This window comes from Microchirus variegatus (genome assembly GCF_963457635.1).
Source record: "Microchirus variegatus genome assembly, chromosome: 4".
In the NCBI taxonomy this organism is placed as follows: Eukaryota; Metazoa; Chordata; class Actinopteri; order Pleuronectiformes; family Soleidae; genus Microchirus; species Microchirus variegatus.
In genome coordinates, this window is record NC_139805.1 from 13,228,469 (window position 1) to 13,248,058 (window position 19,590).

The 19,590-nt window shown below is 39.3% G+C and overlaps 2 protein-coding genes across 2 annotated transcripts; both read right to left on the reverse strand.

Moving 5' to 3' along the window:
- Positions 1-7,142: 7,142 nt before the first annotated feature.
- ptger3 (prostaglandin E receptor 3 (subtype EP3)) lies at positions 7,143-9,589 on the reverse strand (the record flags this gene model as incomplete). Its single annotated transcript, XM_083888606.1, has 2 exons — positions 7,143-7,472; positions 8,738-9,589. 2 exons carry the CDS (start codon positions 9,587-9,589, stop codon positions 7,143-7,145), a joined length of 1,182 nt encoding a protein of 393 aa, XP_083744732.1.
- Positions 9,590-12,256: 2,667 nt separating this feature from the next.
- zranb2 (zinc finger, RAN-binding domain containing 2) lies at positions 12,257-17,354 on the reverse strand. The gene is made up of 10 exons (XM_083887824.1): positions 17,243-17,354; positions 15,601-15,653; positions 15,401-15,509; positions 15,160-15,242; positions 14,995-15,071; positions 14,756-14,902; positions 14,514-14,674; positions 13,926-13,985; positions 13,351-13,500; positions 12,257-13,144 (listed from the first exon to the last, which is right to left on the reverse strand). Exons 1-10 carry the CDS (start codon positions 17,296-17,298, stop codon positions 13,087-13,089), a joined length of 954 nt encoding a protein of 317 aa, XP_083743950.1. The 5' UTR covers positions 17,299-17,354; the 3' UTR covers positions 12,257-13,086.
- Between the last annotated feature and the right edge of the window lie 2,236 nt (positions 17,355-19,590).

Here is a 19,590-nt window from a genome sequence, read left to right on the forward strand (position 1 = left end):
CTCTGCAAGTACAGCCTTAAAGAAACATGGAAGTAATGCTCTACTAATGAAGTCTGAACTGTGAAAAAGGAAGTCAGAAATGTGAATCGCTATATATTTCCAACCTTGAAAACTGATGCATTTTGTAGAAGTAATTTAGTAAAAAGGAAAGAAACTGAGACTCAGTTGCCTCTTAATTTTAAGAAGAAAACATTCATTAAAACCATTGTTTTATTCAGGGAAAACTGATTGAGCACTGAGCTCTTTTACTAAATGGCCTCAGTTTATATTTAAAACAAGGTAATACAATATTAATAAAAACAATTAAAGACACTTCCTCAGATGATAAAAGCTAGTTTACCAGTGTTGTGAGAGCTTGTTCGATGACAAATATAAAGACGAGAACAAACAAAAATGTTTTTCTCAATGCTGTTCTACTGATCTACTTTTGTTGCAAATTGAAGAACTATCATTCATTTTAATATCAATATGGGTCAACGCTGTGCGTCGTGAAGCAGGCGCTTTGTGCTGTCCTCTTAAAAAAATATACACCCTCAGTCTATTGAGCTTTACGCAGATGAATAATGGGACAATAAAGGCTTTAATGTTGCCAGAGGAGAATGTATCAGGTGCTGACATTACGCTTGCTCAGCAATAATCTGACTCATGGTGTGCCAAACTCAGAGGCAGGTGATTTGCACAATTCATGACTTATCGAATTACAGCCTCAAAATCAGTCAAAAACGCCACCGATAGAGCAACGTAATGTTCCTTTAGATTTTATTAATGGAGGCGGCATCTGAAGCATCTGTTAATATTCTTTGTTTGGTAACTTTACTTTGTTATCTCTGTACTTGATGCTTCATCATACCTGTCTGTGGTTATAGCTGTTGTTTATTTAAAGGAGACATATTATGCAAAATCAACTTTTTAATCATTTAAACGCTTATATTTGGGACTCTGGAGGTCCTATCAGTCGGCAAAGTGTGAAACAAGATGACTCACTCATGTTTTTGTGGTCCTCAGTCTAAGTACAGGAGATGAAACACGCGATGTTGACTTCCGCACTCACTGCGATGTCACAAGATGTCTCTCAGAGCTCCGCGTTGTCCGTAAAATGCAACAGTGCTGGTGAGGGCAACAGTATCCAAAAACCTGAAGTCCGCAAAAAGTTCTATTCTTGGCTCCACAGTGCAGCACAGAGTTCTACACAAACTTCCAGCCTCAGAGGATTTATCTGTCCAGTGGATACATAACAATACAAGGCAATGTGCCCGCTAGAGCCTGCAAATGATCACTTTTCCAAATGCTAAGTGCTGTTAGCTCCCAGTAGCCTCTGTGGCTGATGTCATTTCCTGTCCCTTAAGTTTCGTTTTACTTTTCTTTAAGGTGGACCTAAAGAGATACTAAAAAAAAAGAGCGTTCTGAACAGGGCTGTTTTGGCAGGGTGATTGAACTGCTGTGGTGCTTCATCTTTATGGTATTTTGACCAAAGCATGTCACAGACATGTTCATTAGGACACCAGGAGAAATAGGATATAATATGTTACCTTTAAAGAATATAATTGTCTCTTATAGGACAAAAAGACAGGAGGGTTCAGTTACTGATAGAAACACAGTCAGACCCTATTTTCATGCTAATGAGTGATTCTGACATTTAAGAGGAAGATGTCACACATTTATTCTTCTATATTCTTTATAATTAGGCCAAATATTGTTGGTTTTTTTTTCTTCAAAACTGTCTCTTAAGTAACTGTCACAATACATCCTGGCAACATGTTAAGGCATGAATGACAATAATAATTACAAAACAAAATCATATATTAGAAATAAAGTTGCACATCTCAGTCTATTGTGTTCTTCACCTGTAATGTTATTGTTGATGTTTTTGGTTATATTTTGATCAAAAGCAGGTTATTATTATACCTGTACCTGTATACCTACACACTGAACTACATAGTAGAACTGTATTTAGGAGTTTATACATGTTTTGCTCCATGAGAGGATCCTTTCTAATTCAGTAGCAAATTAAAATACTTAAACTATCGTCCAATATTTATATTGGACGAATAATAATAACTAAATACATTATTATTTATTAATGTATTTAGTTATTATTATTATTATTATTATTATCATTATTATTAAAAATAATGATAATAATAATAATATTAATTATAAGTTCATCTTTATGATGGATAAAACACAGATTTAAAGTAAATCGATCAATAGGAAAATGCTTTTATATCTTTTTATATCTTATATCACACATTTCAAAGTGAATTTTAACTTTTCAATTTTGGAGAGAAACGTGCAAAGAGATGTCCCTCATCATACTAAACAACAGTGGCAGAGTTTGCTCAGGAGGAACACGGCTCATTTAAATTCTCATTCTCTGTCACTTTAGTGAAGATGTGTTGACAATTTATCACAAGTGATGGTTTGGCAGCCAGAACAGCCCAAAGCATATTGAGAAAAGATGTTCATGTCCTTCAGTAGAGTTCTGACATTACACACGTCAGTCAGAAATACTTGAAAAATGCATTGCATGTTTATATTCTTATAATCTGTGAACATTGCTGTAATATTTAATATAGCACCATGTCACGTAACCTTATGGACATATAAACGCATCTGATTTGAAAAATATAAAAGTGTAAAAAGGAACCAAACCTGTTTCTATTAAACTGTTTGTACATGTGACACTATTGTGTGATCTTAAACCCGAGAACCACCATATTTTCTTTTTATGTTGTTTAAATATGTAAAAATGGCAACAAGGACTTGTCCTGTTTCTGACTATATGTGAGCTACTTACAGTAAACACCACAAAAACATGATACAGTTCTTTCTGATCATCGCTGTAAAAAGTTGAACAAAAATGCTGCTGTTTTTAAATTCCGCAGAGAATTGAATCAAACTAAATTAAATATAAGTGGTGACTACGTCTGTTACTCATCATATATATTAATATTGTGTCAGAGGAAGTTCCATATGAACTAAAAATAGTGAAACGGATGAGGTGCAAACCCATTTTATTAAAATATGCTTATTAGATGATTGTAGATGGAGAAAGAAATTTAGAAATCGGTCACGCTGGATTTGAGGAAATTTTATTTTTATTTTACTTTATTTTATTTATCTAATTGTGGGGCATGACTTTCCGTGGCTTGTGAATTGGTTTTATTCATACTAATTGGATTATACTCAAGTTTGATATGAATGGGACACTTTCACAGTCAGAGATCATGAGATCTGGGATGCCACAGGCTAGTATGCTGGGGCCGTTATTTATTTTTATTTTTTTCAAATATTCAACTGGCCTATAAATGACTTAAAAGCGACCACTTCCTGCAATGTTTTTAATATGCTGCCAACCTTTTTTTGTATGGTAGTATACTTGGAAATCACCGAAACAATTCTTTTTTTCATCCTATAATAAAATCAGCCACGGATTTCATCGTTAAACTGGGTTAGTTCCCTTCAGCCGATAATCACAATGGCTGCATTCTTCATATCAAGTGAAAACATGGCTTTAGAGGTTTTCACTGTTTTCAAGAACTATTTTTTTTTTTGCCATTTAAAATGTTCAGTCTAACTTTTCTCACACAAGTTGGAGCTCTACGGAAAAAAGTCATTTTTGATAACACGTCAATCGCCATAAATAGTTTAAAAAAAGGTTTTAGCCTAATTAAAAAATAATAGATTGAGGTGGTTACCCAGACATGAATGTCACCTTTTTAATGGCCATTTTACAACAGTTTTTCCCCCATCGACTTTGATTTCCTTGCTGTGTTATAAATATGAAGTGTGTGTGTGTGTGTGTGTGTGTGTGTGTGTCATAATGACTCCTGCACTGCTGTTGCTGTAGCAGCAGACGAGTCAGCATGTCGAGAGCCTCATCTCCTCATCTAACAGCTCAGCTCAGGCTGGTGAAGAACAAGGTCACAAGGTCTTTAGCTGCTGCTGCTGCGCTGTGATTCACAAATGATGACACACCTATACGTATATAATTATATCTAAATCTTATAACAAATCACATGACTAACCATGTCCATGGCAGACCAGCGTGGAACAGAGGACCTGCTGTACACATCACCACTGTTAATTGATTCAATGTGGAGAAAGGGAAGAGAGAACTTCAAAGTGCAAGAGCAAGTGAGAGGGCGTTTAGATGTGGTCGGGGAAAGACAGATGTTATCAGAGCGTAGAATCCACTGATTACACTGGAATAAGTAGTAGAAATGAGTGATATGATTAGGATTGATGTTTCCCTGCCACTGCACTGAGTGTTGGCCTGGAGCGTAGAGAGACACAGAGGGCTGACATACTAAACAGTTTTATTTGTGTATAATTTGATATTAGATTGTGATATCTATTTGATCTAATTTTGGTTGAAATCTGATGATGGAACAGGAGAGAACTGAGCAGAGTACATGACGTTAGTTAACACAGCATTGACACACAGTAAAAGCAGAAGCAATGATCCAATTTTCAACATAAAAGCTTTTTTTTTCTGCTGCTGCAGAAAACAATAATGAAGGTGAACAGGAAGTCAGATTGCACTCATGTAGTTTATTTTGTTGTCATGTTGTCAAAGCCTTTAACAAACCAGAATCTGTTGGAGAGCACAACGTCTCACATCTTATTTACATTTGAGTCTGTTTTAAGATAGTAACAATGCCTCTGCACAGAACAAGAATTAGGCACATGGGCCAAATAATCTGTGCAATCAAGAGCTTGAATAACACATGTTTCTTCATTTCATAAAGTGGCTCATTTGCAATATGCATATTAAAATGCAACATTCTTATAACAGGAAGCTACTTCTAGATTAAGCCAAGCATTACTGCACCCTTTGGACTGTTAAAAAAAAAGACGAAAAGGTTCATCTCATAGCCGTGTAGCAGCCCAAGCTGTAATGAAGATTTAGGTTTTATGCAGAGTCACAGAAATGGTTGTCTGTAAACATTGTGTATACACTATTAATGGGCCCATCTTCATTTCCATCATGGGGCTTGGGTGGTCTGTAACTCCCTGGAACATTCACAACCACATATAGGTCCAATTATCCTGAAGAGGATATTCCTTGCTGTAATAATTGTCCAGGAGTCTCTCTCAGAATCTCCTGGACAAGAAAATTGAGATAATTATGCCGCAGATTCAAGTGAGCTGCATCAGTCGTAAACACAACACATCCTGCTGCAAACTGCAAATAAATGCAATCACTGCTTAAAATGCATGAATTAGCCCCTGATGTCACAACTGCATGTGTCTTGAATAACGTTCACAATCAGAGAAAATGAGCACTGCACATGTCAGAGTGGTACATACATTAATATTTCCCGTTTCCCAAAAAAAAATACTATATTTAAATGTTGCAGCACATTGAGAGCTGGCATTGGCCTCCAAAATAATCATGACTTATGGAAAAACATGTTTTTTCTGTGCAACTAAAATGGTTGTTTCCCTCTGTTGTTGTTGTTGTTGTTTAACTCACCTATCAAGGTGTACTACTAAGGCAGACTGGCTTTACAATCAATACAAGATAAAGTCCACTCTGCTGGAAAATAAACAGATTCGTTGAAAGAGAAAATGTCCACCTTCAACCAGGCTTTTGCAGATAACATTCTCCGATCGAGTCATTAACACTTTAGATTATGTTCTCACACTCGAAAGGCAAGACCAGGCAAGGCAGAGTGTGCATCGTGAAAACCTCGGTGGCTGCACAGAGAAGGCAGAGTTGTTGGTTGGTGTTGATACAAAAATGCACCATAGCTTGAAAGTTACCTTGACCGCAAAACGTGTCCATCCTTAATGTGTCTTTGATGTCTTTGAAGATGGTGCAACTTAAGGTAAAAGTAAGATAACAAACGCAACAGATCCTGGGCGCTGCTCAACAATTATATTTAGTCGGCTCAGAGCAAACTGCCTCATTAAAAAGTGCCTTGATGTCATGTGAGAGCTCAGAGAAATTGCACAGTGCACATTAAAAGGAAATGAGCTACAAAGACAATATATTTCAGATGAGGAAAAAAAGTACAATGATGGATTGGAAAATCTACTGTAGCTGCAGCATTGACCCTTTCTTCTAATGTGACTATAACGCTGGCTGTACATTTGTAAAACCACAACAAATTATGTACGTGGCTTTTGCACGAGCAGTTTCAAGCATGCGATAAAAAGCTTCTCAATCATTTTGTATATGAGACGTTCTGGACACTCGTCAGCACTGGACACAAAGAGCACCCCTGTTTCTACATTAACGTTACTGGTGGTCACAAGACTGGACCAATTTCTTCCCAAAAAGGATTTGGCTGGTGAAATTCGGCACCCTCGTCAGTTCACATTACAGATCATGAATGCTTTTAATACACAGTGGTGACAGTAAAAGCTTCACATTTCACAGTCCCTGGCTCGTTGCCTAGGAACACAATTTACAGTGTATTATAACATTTTACAACAGCTGATTCCCAACAGTTACCATCGCCAACATATTACAACAACATTCTAATAAATAGTAATACGATCAGTCAACGATTGGCTCCAGTTTAGGATGTGCATTTGCTTCTGAATGACCAGAGATCTTTTTCTTTTCTTTTTTTAAACAAAGTGGTTACATTTTATGTAAGTTGTGGCAAAAGCTATTTACAAGTCAATGCAAGCAATTTACAGTTTCATGTTTTTTTCAATAAACAGGCACTAAAAAATTGTCCTTTAATGGCTTCAAGTTGATGAAAGTAATGATCACAAACCCCATGAGATGCACCACTTCCCTATAAGTCAGTTTAGAGTCACCCACATTCAATTGTCGCAACTGCTAAGGTCATGAAAACAAGAAACTAAATATATAAGATAAGAGAGTTCCTGGTAGCCACGCTGTGGCCAAATGCAAGAAGTGACACAGTCATGCGTCCACATGCTGCTGGGTGACTTTGACTGGAATGTGTTTTAAGCAAAACAAATACACCCAAATCAGATTAGGCTGTTCTCTTTAAGAATGCAACAGGCACTACATGTGTCCTCTTAAAATCCTCCTCTGCAATGAAATCCATTACCGTTTTTTGACACTTCCAAGACAACGCTGCATCCATGTTCTCCCATCCATCCGATCAGTCATTGTATTCAAGGTCACAAGATAGCCATTCCCATCAGTGGTCACCTCAGCCACTTTGTGTTTTATGGACATTATTGGTGTCCTGGCTCTGCTTGTTAAGAGCGTCCAGTGCATTCGGATTCTCCTTCGGATCCTCCAAGGAGCAGTTGGTCACAGCATTAGCTACGATGCAGAACTTACGGAAGAGGATTTCCCTGAGGAGCAGGTAGATCCAGGGGTCAAGGATCTGGTTGAGGGAGGCCAGGCGGATCGCCGTCAGAAAGAAATTGCAGTCTAAATGGACATCGCGGGTGCTGGAGCTTTCACTGGACATCGCTGATGTTGTACTGCACTCATGTGAGGACACTTGGTTGGAGATCATCCTCAGCATCAGCACCTGAGAGGCAGGGGAGAGGCAGGAGCGGGTTTGTACCAACACCACCATGTCAGATACACTGCCTGAGTTATGTTATATATTACAGGAACTCACAGAAAACATAATCATAAGCAGCTACTGACTGTAATACACACCTGAAGGACAACCTCACACTCTAAGTAGATTACTCACACTCTGCCATCACTACTACCACAGTGCTGTGGTTTCTATTAATATCAGTATATGGAGCTATTAAATGTGTGCCTGACAGTGCATGACCTCATAACACACTGAACAGACACCCCTAACAGGACTCGGCTAAATGGATTGCTCCTTAATGGCACATGACAGCAGCATTTCAAAGGTAATACACTTGGAAATAAACATGGTGTTGTTTGTTTGGGGGCAAAGAGACAATAATTAAAAAAACACATCATTTACATAGTTATTAGTGTTTTATATTAAATCCCTTGCCACATGAATGGGCACAGTTAGACCCCAGGTGGTACTAAAGCACCTGCCCTTTGTTGCCCTTACTGGAAGACATCTGTAGTCATTTATTTTCCTAATTGTATATTTTTATTTGGCCAGTAGCATCAATTCTTAATTATGAGTTTGTCATGATGCCCATATTGCACTGAATTCCTACAAAAGAACATTGTCATTTTGTCATTTTCAAACCCTGTACATAGTTTCTGTTTTTGTTGGCCAGTTTTTGGACACTGAGACAAAGACTCAAACCAATCTTATTTTAAATATATGTCTTCAAATGTCAACTTTAAATTGCTAAATCAGGTGTTTGTGTACAACTAGTGGTTTTTCGAAATAAAACGTTTTGTTTTTCTTAATTTTAAAATTGTTAATACACCATTTTAACCTGCAATACATTATAAATAACTTCCAGATTTTTTGATACACCATTTTAACCTGCAGTACATTATGAATATATAAATATCTGCCGGATATGTAAAGTTATTCTGGAAAAATGGGCAAAAGCACTTAGTTACAGGACATTTTCTGGCTCTTTTTGTGGTTAAAATAAGTCAAAAACTCCAGGTGGACATTTTGAGGCTTATGTGTTAAAGGGTTTACATCTGCATGATTGTATATCTATTGAAAAAAAAAAAATTATAAAAGAGAAAATGTATAATCTTTTTCAATTGGGGGGCACCCTTTTTTTCACCTGAGCCCCTGCCCCTAGAAATGTCTGTGCACGCCACTGCCTTGTCTCAATTAAGTAGGAACTACTGGTTAAAACATATTAAAACCATCTATAAATACCATACCAGCAAAGGTGACCAGCATACAAGCAAGACGCACATAATCCCCAACAACTGAATGACGGTCTCTGTGGTGAGTCGCTCCCACTGTTTAGAAGACTGAGATGCGCCAGTCTTTGTTTTGCATCGGATAATCAAACCGCGGATCGTCACTACGTTGCAGGAAAGTGTCACAAGAAGAGAGAAAATCCCAAGAACAGCGAAAGTAATGGCGAAAAACATATTTCCCGGGACTTCTCTGTCCCCCGTGCTGATGAAGCACCAGGTGCCAGGCCACTGCCGTGTGTACTTCCCGACGCCTGCGATGGGCAGCAGCGCAAAGAGCAGCACCAGAAACCATATGGCAGCCAAAGTCTGCTTTGTGACACTCGTCTTCATGTGACTCGAGTACCAGTGGGGGTTCGTTATCGCCATGGCCCGTTCAATGGCCATGGCACTGGCCAAGAAGAGCGCGCACAGGCCAAAAGTTGTCATGCACGCACCGAAAAAAGCGCACAGTTTCCCCGACGAGTCGATGCGCTCCCAGTTCAGATCCGCCCTGTAAACTGAGATCACTATAGGACTCGTCAACAGCTGTCCAAACAAATCAGTCAGCGCCAGCGATCCAATGCAAAGCAAGAACGAGCGTTTCCTTTTATTTTCCTTCTTTATGTAAGAGATGTAGACCAGGACGAGAGCCAGAGAGTTCCCCACCATGCCAGTCACCATCATGGTGATGGGAAAACCCACTGATACAGATCCACAGCTGGAGTTCTTGGTGACATTGTCTTCGCGCAATGACTTGGAGATGTTGGAGCTCAGCATCACTGCGCCCGATGTTTGCAAGCCCTCTAAAGAATCACAACTGGTCGCAGTCATCCTTTGGGGGGAAAGGATGAACCTTTACACAATCAACAGTCCATGTGTGTCCAGCATCCTCCAAACTGCTCCAACTGACAGCGGCACAAAAAGGCGCGTCAGGTCCTGTGCGCACTGGAGGCGGGACTACGCTGAGGCTGCGAATGATTAATATGCGTTTAATAAACCAAAAAACATTTCTGGAAGCCGTGCAACGATGTCTGCTCAGATGATTTTGGTTTATTCACTTCCTCGTCACAGCAAAAACAGTGTTGCTCTTAAATGGAACACATCTATCAGACGCGTGCACCTGCTCGTCAAGATGCCAGAGAACTCACCAGATGAGATAAAGCGGATAAACAGCTGCTCTGCGCCCCTCACAGAGAAAAGTACAAAACATTACCCAGAAGCAACTGCGAGCAGATGGTTTATGGTTAGGTCTAAGTGGGATATGAAACAATTAGTTAACCTCCAGTCACTGATCATCGGGGGGGGAAATCCAATTTAAGGAAATTATGTACTGGTTTTTTCCACACAAATCTGATACTATCTTTCTCTTACTTTCTCCTGAAAGCTCAGCAACTTTAAATAGAAAAATGTGTTTTGATTTAATTGCAATATATGACATGATACCACACACTTCTACTATGGTTGTAAAACGTTCACATACAAATAGCACATATTTTATATAATGCTGAGCAAAAAGACTGCAGATGTAATGTTAATAATACTTATTTGATTATTACATGGTAGTATACATTAACTTACATGCTTTATGAGGTACTGGGCAAGAATTGGGCCTCTTTACTCGACTCCATTGTCTTCTCATGCACTGTATGGTGAGCAGGAACAGAAATACTAGATATGAATATGAGTCTCAGCTGGTTCAAGGTGATGATGATGAATAAATGATGAAGAAATAATCAAAATTCTACTTTCAGCGTGGTGTCTACAGCACATCCAGCAACAGTTACGTGGCTTTCAGACTTGTACTGGATGTGTGAAAAAGCAATTATTCACATATAAACAAATCCAGCTGCCTAAATGTCAGGACAATGTCTGAGTTACACAACAGGTGAAGCTATGGACGATTCACACAGAGTGGACGTGTGTCCTGCATGGATGTCCCATACATTCTCCTGATGCTGCGGACATGTGTGACCCAGATAATCACCTGCTGTATTTGTCTTAAGTTAATGGCAAACTCCAGAGCAGTGGTGACCAACAATTTTATGAACTTTTTTCACTGCCAACATCTTAAAGGTGTGTAAGAAATAGTGACATCTAATGGTCAGACTGCCACTCTTTTCATTTTCCACCATTACTGTGTTGGCTTTTTCATAGAAGAAAGGACGCCTTTCTTCTGTTTTGTGTCTGCTTCAGTGTAAAAGGCATAATCTAATCATCGAAAACCAAATGATGAAACCCTCCGTAATACATGGACCTTTAACTTGTTTCAGTTCCCACCTACAGTGCAACGTTTGAAACACAATGAAAGGTGCTCAGTAGTTATGTCAATATAAACTTTCCTGTGGGTTCAAACAGGCTCGCAGACATACAGACAAGTCTGATCAATTGGGGGCTTGAAGTGAGGGTGATTTTTTTTTTTTTTTGTTACACTTTCATGACTGTAGTTGGACATGTTTATCAGCAGCTTCAGAGAGGGTGGTAGCTTGGTCTGTTTAAATCTGTCCATCATAAAAACAGATAAATTTAAACACAAGCCTTTGATTATCCATGTGAGCAACTCCACACATACAGTGAGCCTGGGTGTTGAGCGCAGTCATGTCTGCAGCCTCAGGCTCTGTGGATGGAGACAGTTGGATTAGTGTGGTTCTCCTCCTGTGGCTGATGCTAGTAGTAACACTGATTGCTCGTTTTCTCAGACGTCAGTCAGCAAACAGCGCCAACCCGTGGACGGACAGGACTACTACAATTGGGACTGAGTGGACCATGATGAGTCTTCAAATGCATCTTCTACCACTGTTTGTGCTGTATTTATGTATTTAACATAAGAGTATTTGTAACATTCATCTCACGTATTTTCTCGCCTCTCCCTTATTTTTTGCCATCATTTGTGCTCCTGTAACAATTCTTATTTACTCAACAGGTGAAACATTTAAGTACATTTTATACACATTAACTGATATTGGTTAGCTGAATGGGCTTAAATCCGAGTTATTTTAGTAGCTTGGCATGACATTTTTTTTTAAAAATAGGGTACGCCAATAGCTAATAAGCCTCCTTCCTTTGGCCTGGTGTTGCAAAGTTCCATCTGTTGACCAGGAGGAGAAAAATAATGGTGCACAGGACCATAGCGTTCAGCCTGCTCCACCAAATGTAATACACCTTACCTTTATGTAACCTTTAAACTTAATAAACACCCTTATTTGCAATTAAACAAAGGTTACACTGACATTGTTACCCGTGTTAAGTGAGCATTGTTTACTAAAGTAAACTCAGTCACTGCACATATCCATTCACTCCCTGATCACTTCCAAAGTGGCAGCAGTTGACTGAGCCTTCATCAATCATTTTTATATACAACTACATAAAACTCTAGTCATCTTTCACTGGCATCCCTCTTTTCACATTTACACCTAATACCTTAATTCATACGTAGCTTCGATACTTGGTAAACACTTAAAAACAACCCTTACCTCAGTCAAATTAAAAACACTAAGAAGCAACAGGGTCGACAGGTTTTTATTTACATGTCTTCTTTAGATGTTCCACCAAGACTGAGTTGATATTCTACCATTAACGGGACATGTGGCTGTTACTGTTGTAACATTTGCACTAATCTGGAGCAAAAATGTCTATTTCAGTTAATTTCCCACATGAAAACGTATATGAATAACTGAAATGTCATTAGGTCTCAATCGGGTTAGACAAAAGGAAAAAAAAAATCATACAGTTACTCAAACGCATTATTCATTTTAAGAATTTTGAACCTAATGCCGTTTATAAAAACAAAAGAAAACAACAAGCAAAATCAAATGAAAATACTTACCTTGAAAATGCAAAACCAAATACATTTTTATAAAAACAATAGAACAGGCCAAAATGAATTGCTACATCTGATATTTTAAATTGGTGCTAATGCACTTCACCCTTAATCAATGAACAAAAACAAAAAACAGCTGCTTTTAAAAAGAAAATCTGACTTTTCATGAAAAAACAAAACTATCTCAGATGTTTCCAAGGGCCAAGGGTTTACCGAGTTCTCTCCACAGTGGAGTAGAATTAAAGCAGAATGGATGGGAAATAAGATCCAGCCTCGTTAGACCATACATGTATGTTTAGTGGACACCTACAGTTACTGACACGGGTCACAGATTGGGGGTGTATCTGAGAGGATCATGATGCTGTTATCATTCTTTTAAGGGAAATAAGACTTTCTGAGGTTCTGTGAGAATGAACAGCATAGCCATTGGATGTGGTCGCTATTTTATAAACACAACATGCAATTGTTTTTAATTTTCCTTTTGTTATTGGACTGACAGGCTGTAATAAAGTTATTCCTTTTTTGAACTGGAGCCAGAATGGGAGGATCCAGAGGAGTGGCCGCGGCGCCTGAAATCACACAAACACCACGGGAAGAAGAACAAGGTCAGCAGGCTGGCATAGTAAAATTAAGCTGTGCATCTATCACAATATTGCATTTAAACACACGATATAAGACGTCAAAATGCAAACATTTTTCAGTAAATTCCGATAAGCGAGGCGTCTGATGGCTAATAACAATCAGTGCCATTGTGGTATTCCACAGAAACCCAAACCTTTCGGACGAATGTGATCTAGAGCGCCTCCGCTTTCTCCCTCCAGATGAAGACCTGGAGCGGCTGCGTTTCTCTCCCCTCTCGGGTGAGGAGGAAGGTGAGCGGGACCTCTTCCTGGGAGAGGAGCCCTTTCCAGACCTGGAGCTGGATCTTTTGGAGGAATAAACCAAGTACTGAGGTCAGTGAGGTACAGGCAAGAGCGTCACCAGGATCGGCATTTATCAAGCTTGACTGAATAAGTGCACCGACTCATACTTTTTTTTTTTTTCACCACGATGCTGTGAGTTCCCTAAATAAAGTAATGTTAAGCTACTACTGAATTTCCTAGCAGACCGGGCTACTCGTTTTTTATTTTTTATTTGTTAGCTTCTGTAAATTTTAGGTGTTTAACTGGGACCTAGAGCAAATCGTGTGACTGGATACCACTGGAGATGCTAATGACCAAAATCATAATGGCCAGCTTAAGAAAAGGGACCAGGAGTATGTGAAGTAAACTCAACATAAAAGGTTGCTCGAGTGTGCAGCCCCATACATACACTCTCTCAAGGGGAGAAAGTGCATGTCACCTCATTCACCTGGAGTGGGACCTGGAGCGAGATCCAGATCTGGAACTGGATGAGCTTCTAGAGCGGGACCTGAAAAACAAAAACAGTCTTTCCAATATTTTCCAAACAAAAACACAGCTGTATATGTGGTTTATGAAGCAAATCATCTCAAATATCTGACACTGCTCAGGTCTAGATAATACCGCTAGTCTTGTCTTGCTCATTCATATTATCAAATCACTATGAGGTGAATGAAGAACAGCCAAATCCTGAAGCTAATAATTCCATTAGACTGAAACAGGTACATTAGATACGTAGAAGAGGAAATCTCAACATACTTTTTTTTCTTTTAAATTAAGGTTACAACATAAATACAGCTGTCCCTTCCATCTTATGTCAGAAATCTCAAAACCCATCAAAGAAGATAATAGGAAAAACAAATGCATTCATACTGAAGATTGCTCATCTTACAGCAGGGGGGGGGGGGGGGTTCAGAGGAGGGAAAACAACAAATCAACAGAACAGGACATTTCATTGATGGTGATCAGTGAATCAGAAGGAAGATTGAACAGATACTGACATTTTGCCCGGAGTTACCCTTGACCTGTACCCTTTTACCTGGACCTCGACCGAGAACTGGAGCTGGAGGAGTGCGAGGACGAGCGGGAACGGGACGATCCTGAGTGGCTGCCCTTTTTCTTGGCCGGCTTGTCTTCTTCATCACTGGCATCTAGGTCGTACTTTGACAGGTCTCCATCTTCGTCGTCTTCGTCGTCATCCTGGAGAAAGAATGTCAACAAAATATTTAGTATTTAGCTAGATTCGGGTCGTTTGAATTTCTACCTCCAGCCACCACTTACATCCAATTTGTACTTAGACACGTCACCATCTTCTTCTTCCTCCTCTTCTTCTTCCTCCTGTGCCACTTTTGGGACCTCTTTCTTTTCACTTTTTGAGGAAGGCTCGCTGTTGGGCTTCCCACGATACTTTTTCTTTTTCCTTCCAAACTGCAGTGTTAAGAAAAGAACACTCTGTATCAGGAAAAATAACCACAAGACTAAGATCAAAGTACTGGCCGTGATTGATGATTTTTTTTTACCTCATCATATTCACCATCTGATTCCTCCCGTTCAATGTATTCTACATTTTCCCTTTCATTGAAACCTCCACCATAACCTGTGAGCAGATGAGTGGAAAAGTCAATATATGACAGTGAAAGGCAAAAAGAAATACATTCTTGTAATCTGTGTAATAGTTGCATTACCTGTTCTCTCTTCCAGCTTAGCATATTTGGGTGTGTTACACATGTTGCACTCTGACCGTCTAGCCCAGTTCACATTGCCACACCTTTACGACATCAAAGCGGAAAAGAAACGAATGTATCAGATAAATCATCGCATCAAACTGCTTAGTTCTTTCACACTTCTAGAGGGACACTAAACTATGTAGTATTACTGAGCATGACATCCCACAAACCCTTCACTGGGATTTACAAAAACACATACGTTTTGCATTGCCAATCATTTGCACTGAAGAGGCCTCGGCTCTTCTCAGCCAGGGTTTTCCCAATCTCTGTTCCTCCTGCTTTCATCATCTTTGCCTCTGTGGTTTTCTCTGCAGAAACAAAACAATGGTATTCTTTAGGCCACAACCGTTTTTCTGGAAGAAGTGAAGCTACAGTAATGAGCATAGTAAAAGGACTCACCCCTGCCACATCTGTTACAACTAGTTCTTCTTGCAAAATTCACATTTCCACACCTGCAAAACACCAAATGCATGAAGCATGTTACATAATCAGTCAGGCACATATTGAGCACGCGTAAAGGACATTTGTAATTATTTATTACCTATGAAAATAAGGTTAAATTTTTGCTGGCATTTGTCTATGTGAGCAACATAACTTAAAAGGCTAAGATGATTTTTTTCTGGAGATGCAAGTTATGGCTGAGGAAATAATAAGCAGATTATGAAACTAGATATGGATTTGGGATAGGGTAAGGTTTTTGATTTGATTTGTTTACATTTTTATAATTGGTTTGGGGGAAAGAGAAAGCGAATCTAAAGCGTGAGAAAAATATAAAAAGAAAATCCTGTAGCTTCAAACATTTCTGATGGTGACTAAATCTGTTATTAGTTATTAGAATAGTTGTTAATCAAATTTGATGACAGTTGATGGCAATGGGGGTTATGGTTGGATTATTATTTATCTCCAACAACTATGTATACTCTATTTATGAAATAGGGTAATTGTCAACATTAACAACTCTATTAAAAAGAAAAACAACCCTCATGGAGATTTGCTTTTCTTGGTGCTTATCTGTGTGTTGTTTTTTTTAGTGTGCCACACAAGGCTGAAATACTTCAACAGCAATTTGTATTACAACATAAACATGTAGACACAGTCAGAATGACCTGAGGTTCAAACCAGGTGCCATCAAAAACTGCTGATCGTTTCACACACAACCATGTCTAGAGTTCCCAGAGACTGGTCCAAACAATATCCAGAGTGTAACAGCAATCTGGGCCAAAAATACTTTGTTGATACCAGGAGTCAGAGGTGAGACTCGTTACAACCAAGGTATGCATATTATATTGCAGCAGATGTGCTACAGCAGCAGAAAAACACACCCCGAGCCACATCCGTTGTTACCATGTGGTTAAAACCGTGATATTTAGCTAAATTACGTCAGAGTTCTGAAATATCATTCGTTTCATGTCCATCACAAAGCTTTTAAACACAATTTACTTGTGTGTCCAACTTTCACTCAGGAGCAAACATTGTGTTGATTGTGTTAACATAACGTTAGTAATAGTGATGAATATTTTCCAGTCCTGCAGTCAGAGGCCTACACACTGACCACTGCAGATAGCTTGTCCGTCACTTTAGACGCCGTTAATGCTCTTCTCTGGTAACACGATATGGCTAACTCCACTCGTGGCAACTTGGCTCCCACAACCCTGACTGAACCACCACCCTACAATAGTGAATGGGAACTTGGAGGCACATTGGCTAACGACAGTTAGCATGCTGAGGACAAAGTCTGCGCGTCTTGATGAGTAAGCTCTATATCGCTGACACTATTTTAAGCACAATTTTGGTTCAACTCTTACATGCACATTTGACATAACGGGTATACGCTGTTAACTGTTCATGAAATAGGCAAAACAAGGAAAACGTGAGCCAATTTATTTTGCTGTTAACATTGGCGTGGTGCAGATGCTACGAGGCCAGAGCTACCTAGCGTTTGCATGCTAGCACGTCCAGCAAAGTCAATGGACGCTTGCGGCTAAGATTCGCCACACAGTGTGACCAACGCTAAATTGTTCATAGAATAGCGAGCACTTACTTTTTATCGGGACAAATCCAGTCCCCGTCGCTGACTCGGAAACTCTTACCCGACATTCTAGCGCCTGTTGACACAGTGTAGCTCGCTGGGCAGAGGCGTGCTCGGCGTGCTCGGCGTGCTCTGCGTTCAAGCAGTCTGCGCAGCTCCCTCCACTGCTGCCTTCAAGTGCTTCCGGTAGCTCGGAATAAATCGTAATTTCTCCGTCCGTGATATAGACATACGGATTGTAATAATTCTCATGGAAAAATCAAAATAGTTCGTCATTGTATTAGACATGTTTTGGGGCATGAATAACATATTCAACACCCACAATGTTTCTCTGCATAGCGATGAACAAGTATGGGTATAAACAAAGCTAAATATTTCTGAAAGCACGCGAATGCAACACTGACCGTGTGCGTACGTGTGGATTCTTGTATGGGTATCTTTGTGGGGACCAAAACACTAGGAAGGAAAGACTGGGTGAGGGCTGGTCTCACGTTCTGTCGCTCCTTAAAAGAGCATGTTGAGGGTTAAGACATGGTTTTAGGGTTAGGGTTAGAATTGGGTTCAAGGTAAGTGTTAGGGTTGCTGTTCAATTGTGATGGTTAAGGTCGGGGATAGGGGATGGTCGAGGAGTGTCCTCACAATGAATGCTGCGCAGACATGCGTGTGCGTTGGGGATCATTATAAAATGCCTATTATAAAAAGACTATTAATAACAAACAGCTTACGCAATACCCAGGGATATAAACCCTAACCCTTTATTGCACATAAGAGTGAGAACACGAAACATACACGAAAAAAGATATTCTAGGGGAAAAATGTGAAAAGGTAATGTGCAGGAGATACCAAAAACAAACAAAACACCACAGATGAGCAGCACAAATGTTCATAGGAAGTCACTACTTTATCTTACTTTTTCAAACTATGTATCAAACACTCCTTTATTAGTTTCACTGTATATTTTTGTAGTCACTTATATTTATATTCCATTGTGATTCATGGTACTCACTTATGCTTGCGGTCTTTTAGTTTCACCCGAACTCTAACTCTAACTCTGAGCTTAAATGGACACTAAGTTGACCGTAGGCGTCAATGTGAGTGTAAATGTTTGTTTGTCTCTGTGTGCTGGCTCAGTGATGGACTAGCGACCTGTCCAAAGTTTACCCCGTCTTTTTCCCTATGTCAGCTGGGATTGGCTCCTGCTGCCCCGTGGCCCTCAAGTGGAAGATAAAGCAGTGAACAACAAATGAATGAATGCCTAACTCCTTAATTTCTAAAATGAGAGGGTAAATTGTCACAACAGAGAGGTGCTTGGAATACAAATATGTTTTGGTTTGTTGTGAAAAATGTTAGGTGAAGATTACTGAGTGATCTCATATTATAATTATGGATTTGGGAATTAAACTGAAATAAAACTATTTCAGATTAAGTTCATAAACCTAATCTTGAATACCATACACACTTTTCATCCCTATAGGCATAGCATAGGCTGTTATTTTTTGTTTGGGATAAACCGTCTCATTATATAACTTCCCTTATTCATTAATGTTAATTATTTAAAAGTAAACAGTTTTAAAGAGCACAAAAAGTCAGCCTTTTTTTTGTTTTTGCTGATTCACACTGCTACAACCGTTGAATGCTAAAAGATGGAAGCTAATGAGCAGACACAGCGGATGTCTTCATGGGACATCAACATTTGAGCTCATGTCTGATTATTAAAGATTCATGTGACACTACCATCAGTGTTGTCTTTAGCCAGTGTCCTCTTATCATTTACTCATGATTTCTACACAGACTTTGCTGTCTTCCCATGGTGTCAGTGTTAGCCACCAGATGGCAGTTAATGCCAACGTTTAACGTCAGCCATGTTCACACACCTTTTTGTTTTATTTTGGTCCGAGTCACGTGCTCTCAATGATAGTGCTTGTTCATCGAGATCAGGCCTGTGTGATGTTATGGTATGTGGGAGGAAACTCTCCTCAGAAGGTCGAGGAGTGGGTGTGTTCACGTGTGTTTCTTACATTTTTACCCAGGAATTTATATGGTGTGGTGTGCTATATATCATAGTAGCCTTTGAATAATAGCCTATCTATGGTCACGCAGGAGTAAATATGATTAAATTTAGATTCACATTTGTTATGCGAGCCCTGCCGCTTCTGCTCTTCCTTTACTGTCACTGTCATTAAGAAAAATTTGTGAAACTATTACCTGCATGTATTATTCATATTCATAGCTGAATTAAATTCACCGGACATACACCATCACATTTTTAGGACATTTATTCAGTACAACATACTGTATGTTGCATATCTCGAAAGTGAATAATTGTTTCGCCTGATGAAATACTTGATGCCAAAGATGCT